This window comes from Diabrotica virgifera, chromosome 4, assembly GCF_917563875.1.
Source record: "Diabrotica virgifera virgifera chromosome 4, PGI_DIABVI_V3a".
Lineage (NCBI taxonomy): Eukaryota > Metazoa > Arthropoda > Insecta > Coleoptera > Chrysomelidae > Diabrotica > Diabrotica virgifera.
Genome location: NC_065446.1, coordinates 224,903,564 through 224,927,545, shown reverse-complemented (window position 1 = coordinate 224,927,545; position 23,982 = coordinate 224,903,564). Strand labels below are relative to the sequence as shown.

Here is a 23,982-nt window from a genome sequence, read left to right as displayed (position 1 = left end):
GACCCACCTTCTGATGTTTTTTCGTATTCGCGACCCCTCCCTCACCCATAATGATATATATTTACGTTATTCAGCTACTGTAAGAGCCCCTCCGCGACCCACCTGAAATCCGCCCGCGACCCACTAGTGGGTCGCGACCCACCGGTTGGGAAACGCTGTCCTAGACAATTCCCAAGAACAGCGTAGGTTAAAGAGGTTCAAACCATTGACTTACCGTTTAGAGTAAACTTTTAAACTAATTAGTTAGTAGTTATAAAATGTTATTATTCTTTACACAACTTTATAAAAATTGCACTTTGATTTTACCAGTGGGTAAAATCTTTCTTGTCCTTAGTCAATGTAATTACTTTTGTTTATTGTTGACACTCAACAGATTGCAAAATACTTTTAAATAAAATAAAAGTAAAAATATAACCCATAAAAAATTGAAAAAAATGGTGTTTACACGAGGTCTGTAGACTGTAGATCCAGTAGAAACAGAGTTGCAGCTAATGAAACGTAGGTTCTTCTTCGTCAAATTCCAAATCGAATATTTCAATGTGAAATAACCTAAAAACGGTGCACTTTTAGGGGAAAATTCATTTTAACTTTTTTAAAGTGTTTAAAAAAAGGTTTACTTTTGTTTTTTAAAAAACTTGTAATATTAAAAGTAAGTAAATTACGCTCAAAATATTTTTGGTCCCTTTTATTTTTTGGTAAAAAAATGGCGAAAATCTCCCCCTAATTAGCATCACATATAAATTTTAACATTACCACTTCACAAGTTACTTTGTCTATGTATTATTTAGATGATCTGTAAGTTTCATCGGTTCAAAGTGCTTCGTTTTGAAAAAGCTGTAGTTAAAATGGCTTGAACCATTCAGAAAAGCAAAACGTAAATTTTATTACTCTTTGAGAATTTTGGTATTCCTAATTGTTTTTAAGTTAATTCCATAAACAATTACGATTTCTTTCAAAATAAAAAAAAAATTTTATTTTAAACCCAATTTTTTTCAAAACTGAGCACTTTGAATCAATCAAACTTATAGATAATATAAACAATACATAAGTAAAGTAACTTGTAAAGCGGTAACGATTAATTTTATTTGAGAAGCTAATTAAGGGGTGATTTTCGCCATTTTTTTACCAAAAAATAAAAGGGACCAACAATATTTTGAGCGTAACTCACTTACTTTTAATGTTTGAAGTTTTTTTAAAAAAACAAAAATAAACCTTTTTTTAAATACTTTAAAAAAGTTGTAATTCATTTTCCCCGAAAGTTGCACCGTTTTTTGGTTATTTCACATTGAAATATTCGATTAGGAATTTGACGAAGAAGAACCTACATTTCATTAGCTGCAACTCTGCTTCTACTGGGTCTGCAGACGTCACGCATACACCATTTTTTTCAATTTTTTATAAGCTATATTTTTACTATATAGAATATTTTTTTCACTAAAATACTTTTTGAGTTATCTCCCAAAAACCGTCCAAAAACATTTTTTTTTGGTTAAAATAAACACATTCACTCGCAAATAACTCGAAAAGTATTGACTTAGTAAAAAAGCTCTATAGAACAAAAGTTACTTAGAATTAGTCATTTTATCCAATTCCGGACTTATCTTAAACGTATATTTTTTCATGTTATTCTGAAGCTATTTTCTTGTGGCATTTTTACAATTTTAACTATTTATAATGGGAAATAAGTATATTTTTTCACCCCCGAGAAAAAATTTTTCACCCCGTATTTTCCAATTTTTGTAAAATGGAGAGGATGTAGAATTGTAAATTTTTCTTAAATAATAATAGACAATTTCAACTACCTATTCCCAAATTTTCATCCTTCCTTTAGTTTTTTGGAGGTTTTCGTAAAATTTTGCGTTCCCCGATCGGTAAATCGGTAAAAACCATTGAAAAAGTTATATAAATATATTATTCTTTAGCAGAGTGTGAAAGTGAGACTGAGCTTCTAAAAGTTGTTCATAATCTGGCAGGAACTGAGATGAGCTGATTCGCAATAGTGAAGCTAAGTGCTGGTCAGTCAATCGGTTTCTACTGCTGTTTTCGAGAAACTTTATAGTAGAAAACACCTGCTTACAGATGTTGGGAATATGAAAACATTGCAATTATCTTTTGAGCATGAGATTTTAGGTTTGAGAAACTTGATTTTGACAGGGTCCTTTAGAACTCAGTTTTAGAAACATTGACAAATATTTGCTTCAATTCAGTGTTACATTGAAACTCAATAAGTTCGAGCTGCAATTCTGGTTTTACTGAGCACACTAAACGGCATGCTAAAAATTAGACGAGGCAACGAATAGTCTAAGAGCTAGTGAACCCTCCGACTAACGGTCGTCCTGTAAGGCTAGAAATTTTTCTAGTGATAATTCATAGCACACCAAGGCTAAAAACCATGATCTGGCAGGCCTCAGTGGTGCACGTGTATCTACCAGGTGAATCGAAAAGTGCAAATTTAGGGGGTAAAATAAACTTGCTCCTGTAAGGTTTAAATTTAAGTATGTGTTTGAGTAAGTCATTTAGAAGAAATGTGTACAATGACAGGCGATTCTGAAGAGCATAAGACCTTGCCAGGCGAGGGGAAAGATTAGGGGTATTTCCTAAAATTATTCTTTTTGCATCGAACAATTTTTTTTAGGTTTTTTGAATAATTCCAAACCGATAACGTCTTTAGTGATTTTTCTCTTAAGTTAATAGTTTTTGTTATATAAGCGATTGAAAATTTTGAAAATTGCGAAATCGGCCATTTTTAACCCTAAATCGGACATTTATCTAAAAATTTCAATGTTACCAAGATACGTAGATATTCTTTAAATATTGATTGATAAAATCCCGAAGAGTTTTTGCAATAAAATATCGAAAACACCTTTGTTTTTTAATTGCTAATCAAGCGGGTGCGACACTGTAGTATAAGTGAGGACGTTTGAGTTTGCATAAATTCATTATCTCGAGAATGGGCAAATTTCAAGAGAAATCCTCAGACAGGTCGATTTTTATTTTTAAATTAGGACTTTTTGGCATATATATAATACTAATGACGTCATCCTTAGCGTGATGACGTAAGGAATTATGTAACCATAAGGTTATTGAATTTTCTATTCACTAATATAAATATTAACATAATTATTTATACAGGGTGTACACAAATTTTTTTTTATTAAATTAACTTTGATTAAATTTGACAAATAGAAGAAAAATTTTTTTTGTACACCCTGTATAAATAATTATGTTAATGTTTATACTACTGAATAGAGAATTAAATAACCTTTCAAATGAGCTATCACGCAACACCTACTCTTACTTAAAAAAATCATCGATTACGTCATCACGCCCAGATGGATGACGTCACTAGTATTATATATATGCCAAAAAGTCCTAATTCAAAAATAAAAATCGACCTGTCTGAGGATTTCTCTTGAAATTTGTCCATTCTCGAGATAATGAATTTATGCAAACTCAAACGTCCTCACTTATACTACAGTGTCGCACCCGCTTGATTAGCAATTAAAAAAACAAAGGGGTTTTCGATATTTTATTGCAAAAAACTCTTCGGCATTTCATCAATCAATGTTTAAAGAATATCTACGTACCTTGGCAACATTGAAATTTTTAGATAAATGTCCGATTTAGGGTTAAAAATGGTCGATTTCGCAATTTTCAAAATTTTCAATCGCTTATATAACAAAAACTATTAACTTAAGAGAAAAATCACTAAAGACGTTTTCTGTTTGGAATGATTCAAAAAACCTAAAAAAATTTGTTCGATGCAAAAAGAATAATTTTAGGAAAAACCCCTAATCATTTCCCCTCGCCTGGCAAGGTCTTATGCTCTTCAGAATCGCCTGTCATTGTACACATTTCTTCTAAATGACTTACTCAAACACATACTTAAATTTAAACCTTACAGGAGAAAGTTTATTTTACCCCCTAAATTTGCACTTTTCGATTCACCTGGTAGATACACGTGAACCGCTGAGGCCTGCAAGGTCATGGTGTTTAGCCTTGGTGTGTTATGAATTATCACTAGAAAAATTTCTAGCCTTACAGGACGACCGTTAGTCGGAGAGTTCACTAGCTCTTAGACTAGAAGCATTAAACCTAGGAATTTTGTGCAGTAAGATGAATCGTCATTCAACTTTTTGCATTCGATTCGTGAGAGTGTCAGGCAAACATTTTTGTGCATAAGAAAATGCATTTTCAAAGTGCATCTCGAAGAGATGGAAAATGAAAAATTTAGAACTCAGGAAATATTGACGGAAATGAGTTCAATTTTTATACCTGGGGGTTTTGGAGGTCACTGAACACGAATTTAATGACGACGATGGTCACCGAGGTACCTGGTGCCCAGGGTGGCGCTCATCGCCTGGGACGATCGAATAATTCACGGAACGATCGAATAATTCGCAAAATAAAGATTAGATCGAAAAACTGAAAAATACGGGTTCAATAGTTTTCAAAAATCTATCGAATGACACTAAACACGACCCCTCACTCAATTCCCTGCAGGTGGGGTGGGGGTAACTTTAAAATCTTAAATAGAAACCCCCATTTGTTATTGCAGATTTGGATTGCTTACGTAAAAATAACCAACTTTTATTCGAAACATTTTTTCGAATTGTGGATAGATGAGGCTATAATCGGAAAAAAAACGATTTATCGTGATACCGTAAGTAAATTATAGAAACGGTCTAATATCCTGAGAAATACACTTCCAAATAAAAACCAAAAAATACGTGTTTAATATTTTTCAAGAGCCTATCGAGTAACATCAAACATGACCCTCCACTCCACCCCCTCGAGGTGGGGTGGGGGGTAATTTTAAAATCTTAAATAGGAGCCCCTTTTTTATTTCAGATTTGGGTTTCTGACGTAAAAATAGGTAATTTTATTCGACACATTTTTTCAAATTATGGATAGATGGCGCTATAATCGGAAAAACACTGTTTATTAGCGCCATCTATCAACAATTCTAAAAAATGTTTCGAATAAATGTTACTTATTTTTTTGAAAAATTTGAAAAAATGTCTCGAATTTGCGAAAGTTGCTTATTTTTACGTAAACAATACAAACTGCAATAACAAATGGGGGTTTCCATTTAAGATTTTAAAGTTACCCCCACCCCACCTCCAGGGGTTGGAGTGGGGGGTCGTGTTTAGTGTCATTAGATAGATTTTTGAATAACATTGAACAATAAATTTTTCAGTTTTTCGATCCAACTTTCATTTCGCGAATTATTCGGTCGTTCCGCGAATTATTCGATCGTCCCAGGCGACGAGTGCCACCCTGGGCACCAGGTACCTCGGTGACCATCGTCGTCATGAAATTCGTGTTCAGTGACTTCCAATTTGACCTCGTCATGAAATTCGAGTTCTAAATTTTTCATTTTCCATCTCTTCGAGATGCACTTTGAAAATGCATTTACTTATGCACAAAATTTTTTGCCGAAGATCAATTTAGTTCACAAAATTGCCTGACACTCTTTCGAATCGAATGCAAAACGTTGCATGACGATTCATCTCACTGCATAAAATTCCTAGGTTTTGGGCTTTTTAGTGCTTCGTTGCTTCGTCTAAATGCCCAGGTCCTGTTCGATAACTTCAGTTTCGGAATCTTCTCTCAAACACGTCATGAACACATTTCACGTTTTTCCCATAGCTCTTTTCTAATTGTAATAGATTTTAGCATTAGAAAACGAGTACGGTCTCTCTTGCCTAGTTGTTTAGAAAAAAGATTCAGTTGTATTTTGAAAGCCTTGGTGTCGCCCCAAATATCATGGATTAATATTGTTTGATGATTAAACTAATGTTATTTTTCTTATGCTTTTCGTAATCCAATTTTATCCAATAGTGGTGTATTCTGGCAAAGGTGCAGCTTGTTTAGATGTTAGTCTCTCTAGATTTTAAGCATTTCTTAGTTATCTTGTTTTTACACAATGTCTCTAATGTCTATAGCTTTACCTTTATTATAAGTGTTATTCCAAGGAAAATTAATTGACGCCCTGGTTTAGTAGCGTAACTCTTCTCTCCCGTACCCAGTATGTTCATTTTTTAATGAATCATAATTTTCGTCCTCAATTTTAAAAAATTCTTAAGACAACCTCGACGAACAGTAGCTAGTTATCCCTACTTAGATTTCCTCTCTACCTAATACAGATAATTTGCTGAGACATTTTGGGAATTGAAAAAATATTCGCTCATCTTGTACTACCCGCCTAAGGGTAAAGACCTCTGGTACTAGCTTTCGTTGGCCACATATCTCTTGAACCTTTCTCTGGGTTACATACTTGCTGAACAAACGCTTTTTCTCTCTGCAATAGTAAACGTCCTTAATTCAATATAGACAAACCGGTAATTCGCTAAAAACAGTTAAACCGCGTGTGAAAGCAGTATATGTGACGCCATAGAATCGCGAATGGTGAAACGATGACTTGGTAAGGTTTTTTATGAAATATTGTCAAAATTAAAACTAGATACACGTGTAATGATATTTTATTGACAATCAAATAAATAACAGCTTAAAACGTCGAGTTTCTTGATAAATGTTACAATTAGTAATACTTAAAAATATGAGATATTCACAAATATCACAGGTGGTATTGGTCCCGGTGCCGAGACTTCTGATTGGGGAGACAAGGCCCGTCGCCTGTCCGACTAGTAGGGCCATCAACGATAAAAATACACCCTGGGCCCCAAAAACCTTGTGCTACAACTCCTGGGGTCTTCTCTCCCCTGGGACACTGACCGGATCCCGGGGGAGTCTCCGAAGACTAGACTGAGCTCTCCTTGTGCGGCGGTGGGGTTTGGGTAGAACAGTTTCGCGACTGTAGAATGGGGGCCCACGTTACGTGGTAGGGCTTCACGGGCATTTGAGTAGCGCAGTTTCGCTTACTCGAGGGGCGGGCCGTAATCGTATACGGGGTGAGAGATGCGTCAAGCAGAGCTTCTGAAAAGAAAAAAATCGATTATTTACATTTTCACTGAGGTTACAATGTTATACAACATTTAACATACAAACTACTACAACGTGATTGAAAAAGTCTACTCGTTACAAAAAATGAGATAAAGTTTAAGGGGGTACGCGCAGAATTTTGGCTCCGATGCTTTTTAAATGCATTAATTTTTTTCGAGTCCTCAAAAACTAATAGTTATTTATGAAACAGTTCGTGAAGTATGCTTTTTGCGAACGCACGCGATATTTAGAGCACGAGCCACAACGGAGCGAGTGCTATACATCGTGTAAGTTCGCAAAAAGTACTTTACGCACAGTTTCATACAATATTTTATCTACTCTACGATAAACAAATAAAAAAAGTGTAACTCTTCGTTACTGGAATTCATTTCTATTCTACAATTTTTAGAACTTTGACATTTAAAAAAACTTCTTTCAAACCACAAAAATGTCAAAACTATTGTTGTAATTTATTGCTCAAATGTCATCATCACCATGACAACGCGAGTTAAGGATATTTGATTATAACGACAGCGATAGCTATACAGTGCATGTCTATTCTTAATTCAGATATACTTTCCAGTTTACCTCACCTTTGCAGTGTACGTCAACTTAACAATTAAGAAAAGTTAGGTTATGTAGAGATGTTGGTGGTGGACATAAATATACAGCATATTGTTTTATTTTATTTATTATTGTTTTGTTAATTCTTTTTATTTTTGATTAAAGTTCTATGTTAAAGGATTTGACTGAATTTTTATGTTTTATAATGTTAATCAAGATTAATTGATAAACCCATGATATAAATTAAGATTAAAACAAGACATAAGCAATTTTTTGCACGGCTAGCTTGGATCACAATAATTGTGGATCGCTCGTTATGAAAGTGTGCGAAAAAGTAAACCCCATTTAAAATACATTGTTACTTCACGCACACTTTAAATCCTTCACGCACTGCTATCTATAATGATAGTTTTCTTAAACTAAAAACTTATACATAATATGACATCGAGTAGATAAAAACTATTTTTGAAAAATTTAAATGCAGAATGAACGATTGCGTTATTACCGAGGGCCGAAAGTCCCTAAAAATTTCTTATGTTCATAGGCGTCCGTTTTGGGTAGGGCAACGGTTATTTTATAGCATAACTTTTTTATCTTTAACTTTTATGCATTTCTGATACTGGATTATTAAATTGGGAAGTATTTTAGTACTAAAAGGTACTCTTGTTTTAAATCGGTAGGACACACCGTTTTCTAGAAAAATCGATTTGAAAACTTTTCGCTTTTTGAATTAAAAAAAAAAATAAAAAAAAACTGTTTAGAAAGACAAAAACTGGTACATTTATTTATATTCCAGAGATAAATCGATTTCATTAATTGCGAATTTCTAGTACTGGTCATAGACGTCCGTTTTGGGTAGGTCAACAGTTATTTTATAGCATAACTTTTTTGTCTTGAATTTTCGAGCATTTCTGACACTAGATTATTAAATTATGAGGTATTCGAGTACTAAAAGTTACTCTTACTTTATGTTGGTAAAATACTTCGTTTTTTGTTGAAAAGTTCTTTCAATTTTTTTTCAAATTCCAAAAACGAAAAACTTTCAAATTATTGTTTTAGAAAACGGTGTGTCCTGCCGATTTAAATCAAGCGTACCTTTTAGTACTAGAATATCTCACAATTTAATAGTCCGGTGTCAAAAATGCATAAAAGTTAATCACAAAACAGTTATGCGATAAAATACCCGTTGATCTACCCAAAACGCACGCCTATGACCGGTACTACAAATTTGCAATGGATGGAATCGATTCATCTCTGAAAAGTAAATATGCATACCAATTTTTGTTTTTCTAAATAAAGCGTTCTGGAGGTATTTAAGAAAAACTAATTTCATGACGCCATCTTCAAAGAGCTCTAGCTCCCTTAAGAAGCATTTTCGGACTAGGTGAATTGGGTTAAATTGTCTTAAAATTATCTGAGGAATCTCCTGTCTTCGTTTGTCGGTAGAGTTTCTGGACACCCTGTATTCCCACTAAAAAATTTAAAATCAAGTAGCCGCCTGTTAGTACTATCTGTCATTGTATGTCATTATTTACTTTACTGTTTAAAATTCTGTGTATTTGAAAAATCAAAAGATGGATATATCTTTATTTCTGAAAAGTACCGTCGACGGAAAAGTTTTGTAACGAACTCGTGAATTAAAAGGGCGATTAACAATCTCGAACATTAACGCGCTCGCCCCGCTCACCCGTTAAAATATCTCAATTGTTAATCGCCCTTATTAATACACTTGCTGGTTAAATACCTATTAATAATGTGAAAGGGGTGAAAAAAAAAGAGAAAATTTAGTGTGAGTTTTAATTTCAAATATCTCATTCAAAAGAACATTTTTGTTTATTCTAAGGGACTTTCGACCCTCGGTAAGAATGTAATCTTTCATTTTGCGTTTAAATTTTTCAAAAATACTTTTTGGTTTTTTCAGGAGTCGAAAAAAATGAATGCATTTAAAAAGCATTGGAGCCGAAATTTTGCACTCCCTTAATAACTTTTGTAAAAAATACAATAATGTTGAAAATAAGAATGGATAAATGTGGATTGCCATATTTAACCTGGAACTGCACACTGGGGTCTGAAAAACCCAGGCGCATGAATCGTTCAATGTAACTTGCACATGTCTGCGTCTTTTGGCGATCCCTTGCACGTAAATTCACCCGTGTTGAGCTGGCCCCCCCCACTTGCAAAAATTAAAAAACAAATAGCCCTGATTTATGAGCTATTTATGAGCTCTCATATTCCGCAAACTAAAAATTTTGAGCTCGTTCCACTGAGCAGGAATTTAATACCCTGAGGGTGGCTGAGTCAGCCCCCCCCACTATTTAAAAATAGGAATATTGAATCGGTTTTTGCGGCAGAATTACGAGCTATTTATGAGCTCTTGAAATTATATAGTTTCGATTTTTGAGCTCATCCCCTTCACCCCCAAACAACCCTTTAATTGATTTAACTTAAGAGAAAGATGCTGAGAAAACTTAAAATATATCGTATTGCGAATATAATTCCTATAGCTTATATACTCTAAGAATACACTATTAAATCAAGAGCATTTCGATTATTGAGCTACAACCCCTTCGCCAGAAAACCACCCTATCTTCCTGGCTTAAGAGAAAGTTGTAATTAAAATGCGTTAAACTAATTATTTGGCGACTACATATCATTTAATAATTTATAAGCTTCCAAATTACGCGCATTTAGATCAGTAAATTGCAATTTATTTTGTATAGTGCAGTCACTGAAGGTAAACATAAACGATTACCTTCAATTTCGGTGAACCTTCATCGATTTTCACGAAAATCGGTCAGTGGTTAGAGGATACGTCAAGAAACAAAGGTGACATGGTACCACCTTGCGCCTTTACCCCGAGGGTGGATACCGCTCCTTCTCGGGGGTGAAAATTATTTTATAAAAAATAACTGCACAAATCAATAAAAGAACAAATTAAAAGCAAAATTTATTATATAAAGTTAATAAAATAAGTAAATACTTTTTAAGTTATAAAAGATCAAAGATTTTAATTATTTGTGAAAAAAATGCATGTTTTGAAAAGGTTTTTTGTAAATCACTGAAAAACTTTAAGTTTTTACAAAAAAGTTAATAGTAGTTTAATTCGTATAGCTTAGATTCTAAGAATAAACTATAAAATCACGCGCCTTTCGATTATTGAATTACAACCCCTTCGCAAGAAAACCATCCCATATTCCCGGCTTAAGACAGGGTTGTACTTAAAATAATTTAAATTAATTATTTGTCGACTATATATTGTTTAATAATTTATGAGCTCGCAAAATATACGCATCTCAATTATTGAATTGCCATTTTCTTTCTATAGTGCAGTCACTGAAGGTAAAAATCAACTATGACCTTCGATTTCGGTAAATCTCCATTCATTTTCACGAAAATTGGTGAGCGGATTTTGATACTATCAACTTTTTCTGGATCTTATTTTTCATAGGTATTTCTAAGTACTTTGACAAGTATTTAGTACCTAAGTGTTATAAAATGCATCTCTTTCCCGTTATTTAAGCTTGAACCCTTAGATTTGAACAGTCGCGGAAAAAAATATACATTTAATTACCAATAACTTACTTTAAATCAACATTAAAGGGTTTTTCAAGTAAGCAATTTATTATATTTTTTATTAGCTTCAATTTTAGTGATGAAAACTTTTTTGTAAAAACTTACAGTTTTTGAGTCATTTATGAAAAATCGCTCTAAAGCATGCATTTTCTTTCCAAAAATTAAAATATTTGATCTTTAATAACTCAAAAAGTATTGATTTATTTTAATCACATTATATAACAAATTTTGCTTACAATTTGTCCCTCTCTCGATTTGTGGGGTTATTTTTAATAAAGTAATTTTCACTCCCGAGAAGGGGTGACATATACCCCAGGCTAAAACCCCAAGTTGTTATTGTCAATTCGTGAAAATAAATGGCGATTTACCGAAATCGAAGGTAATAGTTGATTTTTACCTTCAGTGACTGCACTATAGAAAGAAAATGGCAATTCAATAATTGAGATGCGTATATTTTGCAAGCTCTTATACGATATGTAGTCGCCAAATAATTAATTTAAATTATTTTAAGAACAACTCTCTCTTAAGCCGGGAATATGGGGTCGTTTTCTTGCGAAGGGGTTGTAGCTCTATAATCGAAAGACGCGTGATTTAAGAGTTTATTCTTAGAATATAAGCTATACGTATTAAACTACTATTAACTTTTTTGTAAAAACTTAAAGTTTTTCAGTGATTTACAAAAAACCTCTTCAAAACATGCATTTTTTTCACAAATAATTAAAATCTTTGATCTTTAATAACTTAAAAAGTATTTACTTATTTTATTAACTTTATATAATAAATTTTGCTTTTAATTTGTTCTCTTATTGATTTGTGCATTTATTTTTTATAAAATAATTTTCACCCCCGAGAAGGGGCGGTATCCACCCTCAGGGTAAAGGCGCAAGGTGGTACCATGTCACCTTTGTTTCTTGACGTATCCTCTAACTACTGACCAATTTTCGTGAAAATCGATGAAGGTTCACCGAAATTGAAAGTAATCGTTGATTTTTACTTTCAGTGACTGCACTATACAAAATAAATTGCAATTTACTGATCTAAATGCGCGTAATTTGGAAGGTTATAAATTATTAAATGATATGTAGACGCCAAATAATTAGTATAATGCATTTTAAGTACAACTTTCTCTTAAGCCGGGACGATAGGGTGGTTTTCTTGCGAAGGGGTTGTAGCTCAATAATCGAAATGCTCTTGATTTAATAGTTTATTCTTAGAGTATATAAGCTATATGAATTATATCCGCAATACGATATATTTTAAGTTTTCTCAGCATCTTTCTCTTAAGTTAAATCAATTAAAGGGTTGTTTGGGGGTGAAGGGGATAAGCTCAAAAATCGAAAGTATATAATTTCAAGAGCTCATAAATAGCTCGTAATTCTGCCGCAAAAACCGATTCAATATTCCTATTTTTAAGTAGTGGGGGGGCTGACTCAGCCCCCCCCACTACGGTATTAAATTCCTGCTCAGTGGAACGAGCTCAAAATTTTTAGTTTGCGGAATATGAGAGCTCATAAATAGCTCATAAATCAGGGCTATTTGTTTTTTAATTTTTGCAAGTGGGGGGGGGGCAGCTCAACACGGGTCGTAAATTCAGTTAAGAGCCGACTACATTGCGAGAGAGTCGCTGCGCCTCGTAAGTTTATTGTATAGTTTGCTGTGACGCTTTTAGTGGAGCTGTGGGTACTTCGGACCCCAGTGTACAGTTAAAGGGTGTTAAAATTTTGAGGTGATTTTTTGTTATTTGCTAGTATAACAGATTCTAAGAGAAAATATTAGCGTCCATTGACAACAAAAGAATTAGAGTGGGATGCTGAAAACCTGTGGGCGAATGAAGATGATTTTGGAGACTCATCAGATTAAGACGATGATTATGTTCCTGAACATCAGTCTGACACTGATAACGAACAAAGTGACGACGATAATGAAGAAGAGCAAACAGAACCCAACACATCGCAAAGAAATATCGCCAGTATACTGGGAAAACTTGTTTAGAACATCGTACTGTTTAGAACATCGAGCTCAATTATGTTATGTGTGTCAGAACCAAAGTTGAAGTGCGTGGCTAAAATTAAGAAATAGTTATCTTGTATACTGAATTCGCTCTACCGAGATTCACTTTGACACATTCGGAATAGGAAACATACAACACAAAAATTCCTACGTCACACTATTAACTGCTAAAATCAACTTAATCTTTCATTAAAAAAAGAAGAATTATTAAAAATAGTGTGTGTCTACTAATCTCATAAAATTTTGCGGAGTTTATTTCTGCAAAATATTTTTTTCTACGGCCGTGCTAAAAGAGCCATTTTCACGCACGCATTTCGTTTCCAAAAGTTGCACTTTCCCGCACGGCGTGCGTGAAAGTGAAGTTTTCCGCACGGCGTGCGGGAAAGTAAAATACCTTGTAATATGGCATTATAATATATTATAATACATGCAATAAACTAATATTTAGATATTATTTACTAATTTATTTCAAATTTATGTTATTGTGTTCATGTTTTAATGAAATTAGCTCGATAATTCGATGAAATAAAATTATTTTAACATAATATTTAAAAGTCAGATCAGTAGACAATTACAATGGTTTTGAATCGTTGTCATGGAAACCAATATCGTCGTCGTGGTAACCCATTATATTGAAAGTTTGGTTTTGACTACCTTATTAAAGAATTAATTTGTGTATTTTCACTTCTGAGTAAAAATTGACATAACTCTATTTTTTGTGGCTTTTTTCTAAACGTACGGCCCTAGAAAAAATATTGTTGCTAACTCATGCGGAAAGTGTCTTCCCCGCACTCGACTGCTTGCCCAAACTCCGCTATCGCGTCGTTCGGGTAAACGGCAGTCTCGTGCGTAAAAATATCACTTTCCACATTAGCTAGAAAAATAACTATATTTTGTACAATAAATAATTTTCTCATTTGTTATGAATACATTATAATGGTGTAAATACATAAAAATTTCCAGTCACTTCTGACAACTGAACTTTCCAAAAAAGAAATTACCAACGACAGTGTCAAAGTGAATCTCGATTGAACGAATTCAGTATAACAACAATTATTTTTTATTTTAGTTTAAAGGGTTTTTAAGAGATAATTTTTATTTCGCTAGAATTTTGTTTAATTTTTTTGGTCATATCTCCATATTTTTAAAAAAGTGTAATAAAGGCACCAGTTTATGTTTTTTCACGTTTATCAGATGTAACGAGAAATGTTTTTTTTTTAAATAAACATATTTTGAAAATACGATATTGTTTATTGTTTTGTACTATATACCGCAGAAAAAATAAATAAATAACATTTATTACTAAAAAAAACAATTAGGGTTTTCGAGACCTTACTGTGCGGTCTACGTTAGATGAACGAACTGTGCTGTTCTAGGGTTAAAATGACATTTTGCAATTTTTGAACTTTCATGATATAGAACTGTTTTTGTGTATTATTTTGTGTATTATTTGTTTCTCTAAACTGTATGGTAGATGTGATTGGTGAAATTTATTTTTTAAATTTTTGTCCTTGTACTGTGTGGTACATGTATTGTGTATGCTATTTTTTGATGATTTGTTCTTCGACTCCCTATAATCCGTTATTGCTGGTATGTTCTTGTTATTTACTTCTTCTTTTAGTATTGGCAACCAAGCCTGGTGCAGGGCCCCCGCTACCATATGCGCAAAGTGTGCAATGCACACGGGCTCCATCCTTTAGGGGCGCCAAAACCGAGGGTCAAAAATTGCAAAAATATTTACAAAAAAAATCAAAAAGAAAAAATTAATTTTAAAATAAAAGTTGAGAAATTAAATAGTTCAGTTTTACTTTGTTTGGATGACATTATTAGTCTCTCTATAGATATAAAATAAAAATCACGCTATAAAAATAACAAACACCCATTCCGTAGACAAAAATGTAGATAAGAAATACCTAACTCCTAACTATTTTATGCCCTATTTAAGTATAACAAGATGGTCCAGCAGAATTGATTCAATAAACCCCTTAAACCTTATTCAATTAAGATTTGCTATGGTGTTGCAATGGTGTTATTTGTTCCTATTTTGCTTTATTTGAAGCACCTACCTACCTAACTTCAAAAAAATAAATAAAAAACATTATCTTAAGCCTTAAGGGGCGCCAAAATCCTTTTTGCACACAGGCGCCAGTAGTTCTTACGGGGGCCCTGGCCTGGTGCATTCTGCTTATGGGTGTACTACACATTTTTCTTCGTTAAGTCGGCTTATTTGACTTTTCTCTTTTTCATGTCTGTTTGTTTCATGATTGTTGATGCATCTATCCATTGTATTTTTAAATGCATACTTTTAAATGTATCCAATGCTTTTTATTGCATTCTAGATGCATTCATTTTTTTCGAACCCTGAGGAAACTAAATATGTTTGAAAAATTTAAACGCAATTGGCATAAACAAAAAGATACTCTTGAATGAGATATTTGAAATTAAAAATCACATTAAATTTTCTCTTTTTTTTTCACCCCCGTAACTTATTAAAGTAAACAGTATAGAAGTTTTCAGGGACTTTCTACCCTTGTTAATAATGTATTTTCTCATTCTGCGTTTAAATTTTTCAAAAATACTTATTAGTTTTCTCAGGATTCGAAAAAAATAAATGCATTTAAAAACCATTAAATAAATGTTCCATCAAAAAATTTTGCGTTAATATATTTTCTCTTTTTTAGTAATACTTTAGTGATATTGGTTAATTTACAAATGTATGTAAAAAGTAATTGACACTCCAAAACATCTATTTATTGTATCGGAAAATTACCGAATACCGACAAAATACAACAATGTTTCCATTGTCATTTTTATTGTTTCAATCTATTTAATGTACGAGCCCAATAAATGCTGAATGTTCTACTATTTTATTATTATTGCATTTACTGTATGTTAAACAGTTAACATATGGTAATTTACAATGCACCATGTAATGTTTTATTCATTTGAATTCTCGTGTAGGATGTCGCATTCATTTGCATAACATTTTAATATAGATACGTATTTTTTCTTTATTTTCTCTTTTTCTTACGCTATTTGGGTATTATGTTGAGGTGTCAGTTTTTATACTCAGTATCTTCACTTTTATAATATAAAGGGCCCTTCTGCCTTCCTTAAAAGTCTGTGTGTTTAACCCAGACCAGTCGCGAATGTTTTTCAGCCAGAATATTTGTCATCTGTCTGGATCCCCTTTTCCTTCGATTTTACCCTTCATATAATGGCTTCAAGAACAATCTATATTTGTGTTACCAAAAGTTGGCTTTCACCTTTCTCTTTGTGAAGACAGAGAAATCAACTCAACCACCCACATGCTCGTGGTATAGGCATATAATGCTTTGAGGTAGGTATATCTTTTTAAATTTCACCCATCGCCAGGGTTTAATATACAGGGTGTATCAAAAATACAGGTCATAAATTAAATCACCTATTCTGGCACAAAAAATAGTTCGAATGAACCTAACTTACCTTAGTACAAATAGGCACATAAAAAAAGTTACAGCCCTTTGAAGTTACAAAATGAAAATCGATTTTTTCGAATATATCGAAAAGCATTATAGATTTTTTATTGAAAATGGACATGTGGCATTTTTATGGCAGGAATATCTTAAAGAAAAATTATAGTGAAATTTGTGCACCCCATAAAAATTTTATGGGGGTTTCGTTCCTTTAAACCCCCCCAAACTTTTGTGTACGTTCCAATTAAATTATTATTGTGATATCATTAGTTAAATTCAATATTTCTAAAACTTTTATGGCTCTTAGTATTTTTTCGACAAGGCAGTTTTTATCGAGTTACGGCTTCTTTTCTAATATGTTTACATAAAGATTTTATTGGGGTTTTGTTCCTTTAAACCCCCCAAATGGTTGTGTACGTTCCAATTAAACTATTACTGCGATACCATTAGTTAAACACAGTGTTTTTAAAATTTTTTGGTTCTTTGTATTTTTTCGAGAAGGCACCTTTTATCGAGATGTGGCTTCTTTTTTAATATGGTTTAAAATATACCTAAAAATGTAAATCATAAATAAATTTTATTATTATTATCAAGTCTCCATAATCGTACTTTAGTCTAGTAAAATAAAATTACACTACATGTAAATCAAAATGTAAATTCGTACAGGTTGAAACAAATTTTATATCAAAGTTTAGGTGGGTACAAAAGATATTTTCAAAAAAGTATCCAAATCATACAAGGGGATCATTGTTTAAATAAATAAAAAGGGGTCATTTTTGCAAAAAAATTACTTTTTTAACTGCTGAGGTCACTCAATTACTAATAAAGGTCTATAGTATATTCTCTGCAAAGTTGAAGGGTAAATCTTGCACATGAGACTTACTAAATTAAATTTGACCCCCTATTTATTTAAATAATTATACATAAAACTTTAAAAACAAATTTGCAAAAAAATATTTTTAGCGTTTTAAATAAGCACTATAAAATATCTTATTTTACAAGAGTTGCGCTATATTATCAGTATTAATCAAAAAAAAATTGGTCCAAAAATATTTAATATTTTTTAAGATATGGAATTTGTTTATCAAATGTTACTCTATTTTCAATCTCAAAAACGCGGTTGTTGCCAAAGAAGTATTCACCTGTATTAAATCTTATTATTTTTATTCTTATGTATATTTTCGATAAATGTATTGATAAATTCAAATTTCAATTAAACTTATCCCTAAAATGGCATTTGAAAATTATTCAAATTTGTTTATAATTTGTTTTTTTAATAATGTCACGGGTACTAAATATTTTGAAATGCCGTTTCGATAATTGGGTGCCTGGGAATTTTTCACTAATTAACAAATTTTTTTGTCTTTTTTTTCTCTTCTTTTTTTTTTCTTGGAGTTATATTAATATGGGCCCTTTTAGGGTTAAGTTTCATTAAAAACGTCGAATCTGTAAGTTGTAGATTCTAGACCTAAAAATATTAAGATTGGTCTAAAATCACTTAAATAAAATGTGACTACTTACTGGGTGTTTTATTTAAAAATTTAAAAATTATTTTACCAAGTATGTACTTTTAAACTATTTGACGTATCCTTATCATACTTGGCAGAAAGTGTGGGTACTATACAGTCTACTAAATAGTGATAAATAAAAGTTTCTAACTACTACCAGAGGCGTACGACATGGGGTAGTTAATGGTTGACCCTTCCCAAATTCTACGCCACTGAGGTGATTACTATTTTAGCGAAATTTTTCGACTCTCCAGTACTTTCTAAGTAAATAATATACTCTTTACTGGTAACGCTTAAGTCATTAGTTTTCTAGATATTGGACGTTAAAAATGAAACGGCATAGTTATATTGATTAATTCATTAATTCATTTTAAACGTCCAATATCTCTCAAACTGATGACTTTATCGATACCAATAAAGCTATTTACATACAAAGTATTGGAGAATCGAAAAATTTCGCTAAAATAGTCATTCAATCAGTGGCGTAGAATTTGGGAAAGGTCAATCATTCACTATCCCCTGTCGTACGCCTCTGGAACTAGCTAGAAACGTTTATTAATCACAATTTAGTAGGGTGTATAATAACCACACTTTCTGCCAAGTATGATAAGGATACGTCAAATAGTTTTAAAGTACTTGGTAACTTAACTTTTTAAATAAAACACCCTGTAACTCAATAAGTAGCCACATTTTATTTACGAGATTTTAGTTAAATCTTAATATTTTTAGGTCTAGAATCTACAACTTAGAGATTCGATATTCTTAATAGAATTTAGCCCTAAACGAGCCCGTAGTAATATAACTACAAGAAAAAAAAAAAGAAGAAGAAAAAACGACAGAAAAATTTTGTTAATTAGTAAAAAATTCCCAGGAACCCAATTATCGAAACGGAATTTCAAAATACTTAATCCCCGCGACGTTATTAAAAAAACAAATTATAAACAAATTTGAGTCATTTTCAAATGCCATTTTAGGAGGGAGTTTAATTGAAATTTAAATTTATCAATACATTTATCGAAAATATACATAAAATACAAATAATGAGATCTTAAGCAGGTGAATATTTCTTTGGCAACAACCGCGTTTTTGCAATTGAAAATATAGTAACATTTAATAAACAAATTCAATATCTCAAAAAATATTAAATATTTTCCGACCAATTTTTTTTTTGGTTAATACTGGTAACATAGCGCAACTTAATCTGTAAAACAAGATATTTTATAGTGCTTATTTAAAACGCTAAAAATCATTTTTTGCAAATCTGTTTTTAAAGTTTTATATACAATTATTTAAATAAATAGGGGGTCAAATTTAATACAGTGAGTCTTATGTGAAAGATTTATCCTTCAACTTTGCAGAAAAAATCCCATAGACCTTCATTAACAAGTGAATTACCTCAGCAGTTAAAAAAGTATTTTTTTTGCAAAATGACCCCTTTTTAATTATTTGACCAATGATCCCCTTGTATGATTTGGATACTTTCTTGAAAATATCTTTTGTACCCACCTAAAATTTGATATAAAATTTGTTTTAACCTGTACGAATTTACAATTTGACTTTTTTTTATTTTATTAGGCTACTTAGCCATATACAAATATGTGGTGGATTTGACAAATAATATGCAAAATATCTCGGTAAAAACTGACTTTTCGAAAAAGTACTAAGAGGCAAAAAATTTTTTCAAAAATTGTGTTTAACTAATGGTACTACAATAATAATTAAATTGGACGTACACAAAAGTTTGGGGGGATTTAAAAGAACAAATCCCCCATAAAAGTTTTATGGGGTGTCTAAATTTCACTATAATTTTTTTTAAGATACTACTACCATAAGAATGCCACATGTTCATCTTCAATAAAAAATCTCCAATAGTTTTCGATATATTGGAAAAAATCGATTTTCATTTTGTAACTTCAAAGGGCTGTAACTTTTTTTATGTGCACATTTGTACTAAGGTAAGTTAGGTTCAATCAAACTATTTTTATTCCCAGAATATGTGATTAAATTTATCACCCGTATTTTTGTTACACCCTGTATAACACGCCAATGTAAGGCTTCTAGTCGGCATTTTAAGTGTTTTAACCCATGTATTTTTGGTGGCTTTGCATGTAGAGCTTGCTTAGAACACTGATGATGCTCTCTTTAGAGCGAAAACGTTCTGTTTTTTAATGTGGCCCTTTATTGGGGTTTTCAAATAAATATACCTTTTACACAGAAGATCTTTTTCTTCAATTTTTGTAATTAATGGTATACAGCCAGCTACAGGAAATTTTTACTTATGGATTTTACCAAAAGGTATTTCGGCCAGAAAGGTTAAATATTGATTCAATATATTGTCGCTGTTAAATTAAACAGACATATCTGCAAAAATTGAGCTTTCGAGTTCTTGGTGTCAAAAAATTTCTTTTTCCGCAAATCACCAGGAAATTTTGACATTCCTGTCAAAATTTCTTGAAGAAAAAGTCAGGACTTCCTTACTGTAAGGAAATGATATTTCCGTACAGTTGTTAGTGTTCTACATAAATGATAGAAAACACATTGCTATTAAAACCGTGTAAATTACCTTAATCATTAAATTTTCTTTATCTGGAGCTTCCTGGATAAATTTTTCAATTTCTTCCTTCGTTAAAATCTTAGATTTCTTTGCCCTATAACCTTGAGCTTGCCGTTTCAATAAAGAACGAAGTTTTGAGTATGTAGATATATCTACATTGTGTTTAAGTGCAAGGGTTGACTTCAGCATTGAATAATTGGCCCATAATGTTGAAGATTTCATCTTTAAACAAAGGTCTAGGAAGTATGCCATTACAACATTTTCTGAGAAAGAACTCGTATTTTTACTCATGCGATAATCCATAAAACGTCTGTATGCATTTTCGTACTTTTCTCTTGATTTCTTTGGCAATAATTCTAATGAAGCAGTATTCACTGCCTCAACCAGCTCTGGAGGAGTCCCAGGAATGGAAATTTCATCATCACTTATCATTTTACTTTCGAGAACACCAGCAATTAAATTTATAAGCGTCAAGTTTGACAATTCAACCTCAATACGTTTCCATAGTAACCCAAGTAATTTTATTAGGAATTTCAAAGCACCATTTATTTGGGAATAAAATTATCGCGTTTTTTTTTAAATCAATATCTGTCGAATTTTAAACGATTTGCGGAAAAATAGTATGTTTACCTCGTAGGAAAAGCCACATTCCTGGACCCTGTGTTGCTAAGTCTCGGCTTGCGCCTCGACTTAGCAATCTTCACAGTCGTCCAGGAATGTTAAGCTTTTCCTACCCGGTAAACAATGTACTATTTCTACGGCCTTGCTAAAACAGCCACATTCCTGCACGCATTTCCTTTCCCAAAGTTGCATTTTTCCGCACTAAGGCGACATCTACATTTGTGACTTTTGCGGTCTATGATATCTTTAGGATCCGGCGACAAAGCCACATTTCTAAAGCTTCTAATCTGTTTATATCCCTCGTTTTGAGTGTCCAGGCCTCTTCGCCATATAGCAGCGCCGACGTTAAATAGCACTGAGTAAACCTTAGTCTCAGTTGAAAATCGAACTCTGAACAGGTCAGTATCTTATTGAATTTTACGAAAGCTTATCGAGCTTGCCCAATTTTACCAATTTTACCCAATTATAAAACCAGTCGATAAATTTGAACTGATCAAAACAATCAATAGTATCAAAAGCAAATCTTCCTGTAGTACTGATGGTCTATCGATAAAATTTTTTTCTAATCTCCCAGAAAATTTGTTGGAAGTCCTCATCTCACTAATAAATGATTATTTTGAGAAAGGCAAATTTCCAGAGTGCCTAAAGACTGCCATCATTATTCCCCTTCATAAGGGTGGTGAAATATCTAATACCTGCAATTATAGACCTATTGCACTACTACCGGTACTCTCCAAAATTATTGAGAGACTCATAAAACAACATTTGATCACAAAATCAGTTCGGCTTTTTAAATAATAAATGCACCACTGATGCCATGTTTTCTGTACTACATGAGGTTTATCAAGCACTGAACAATAATCTTCACACTGCCACCGTTTTTTGTAACTAGGCCAAAGCTTTTGATTGTGTAAATCACAACATTTCGATAAAGAAACTAAATTTCTACGGAATTCGAGGTATTTCTTTGAATTGGTTCCAATCTTACTTGGATGATAGGAAACAACTGGCTATAGCAAATGATACAGACTCTAGTCTCAAAAACATTGTATGTGGGGTACCTCTAGGATCAATATTGGGTCCTCTACGTTTCCTTATCTTTATTAATGACATCACTAGTTTAAAAATCGATGGAAAAATCTTTCTTTTTGCTGATGATACCAGTATCACTTGGAGCAACTCAAATATTGCAACTCTTCATGCTACTATAACTTCTGATCTACTTACAATAAAAACCTGGTCTGACTCTAATTTACTCTCGTTTAATGTAGACAAAACAGTAGCATTATCTTATAAAGGAGCTCTTCAACCCTTACCTCAATAACAGCCAGATCAGTACCGTTGATTCTGTAAAATTTCTTGGTATTTTTTTAGACAGCAACCTTAAATGGTACCTCCATATTAATTTGTTAAGGAAGAAACTATCTTCAGCTTGCTATGCTATAAGATCTGTTTCGAATGAACTCAATTTAGCATTTTCCAAAATAACTTATTTTTCTTTGTTCGAGACACATCTTCGTTATGGACTTCATTTTTGGGGTTTTGGTACAGCTGCCCAATTCAATGTTATTTTCAAATTACAAAAAAAGCAATAAGATATCTGTTTGGCCTCAGAAGAACGACAAATTGTAGAAGTTATTTCAAAGATCACAGAATTTTAACCCTTCCATCTTTATATATTTTAGAAACTGTTTGCATAATTCGTAAACATCTACATGTCTTTCCACCAAGACCTAATCATGACTACTTCACGAGAAATTCTACCTTTGACGTCTATTTACCGACCCCGTCATCTGATTTAGTAAAGAAATCTATATTATATTTCGCAAAAAAACTTTACAACCATCTCCCTCTACAACTTAAATCTGCAGCATCTTTCCCCAAATTCCGTAAACTGACAAAAGCCTACCTATCCGAAAGACCATATTATGCAGTAGAAGATTTTCTTAATCAATAACTAAGAAATTACAGTACCCTTTGCACAAGTAGTATTTTTAAACGCTTTTATTTAGTTCAATAGTTTGCGTCAAATTTTTAGAAGTTAATTTGACTGCCTGTTCTTCAATGCAAATGAATGAAAATTTGCAGACATATGCATTCGCGGGAACAATACACAAATTGTCAAAAAAAGAAATTTTTTTATGTTTATTAATTGTTTAAATAAAAAAACGAGTTTAATGGAAAATGCTTAAATTCTCTTGTACTTTACAATGTAGAAACGTGAAACTTTTACGGATTGTAGCTAATGATATGAACTATACATAATTTCACGTTTTACGTTAATTCTTTACGTTATGATTCATAAATAAACAATGAAGTTTCAAATTTTGAACGCACATATACTTGTTTATATAAAAATCGGCGCTTATTCGTCTCAAATTTTAATACGATACGAAACAAAACTTTAACCAAAACTCGAATTCAAAAAATTCGTGTTTTTATCTTAGTCTTAGAAAAACCACCGGTAGAGACGTTTTGTGCTACAATTAACATTAAAATTCGTTTTGGCGTATTAATTAAACGTTTTTCTTTAGTTCAATCGTTTGGGTCAAATCTTTGGACGTTAATTTGACTACCTTTTCTTCAATACAAATGACTCAAAATTTGCAGACATATGCATTCGCGGGAACAATGCACGAATAATCAATAAAATAAATTTTATATTTATTAATTGTTTAAATAAAAAAAAAACCGATTTTAACGGAAATTGCTTAAATTCTCTTGTTTTTTACAATGAAGAAACTTGAAACTT

General features: G+C 32.3%; 1 protein-coding gene across 1 annotated transcript in view; it reads right to left on the bottom strand.

The window, feature by feature from the left end:
* Nucleotides 1–6,469: 6,469 nt before the first annotated feature.
* Nucleotides 6,470–23,982, bottom strand: part of LOC126883814 (nephrin-like) — a 593,591-nt gene continuing 576,078 nt past the window's right edge. The window contains exon 11 of the mRNA XM_050649484.1: nucleotides 6,470–6,939. Coding sequence (XP_050505441.1) covers nucleotides 6,764–6,939 — 176 coding nt within the window. The 3' untranslated portion in view covers nucleotides 6,470–6,763. The remainder of the gene's footprint in view (nucleotides 6,940–23,982) is intronic.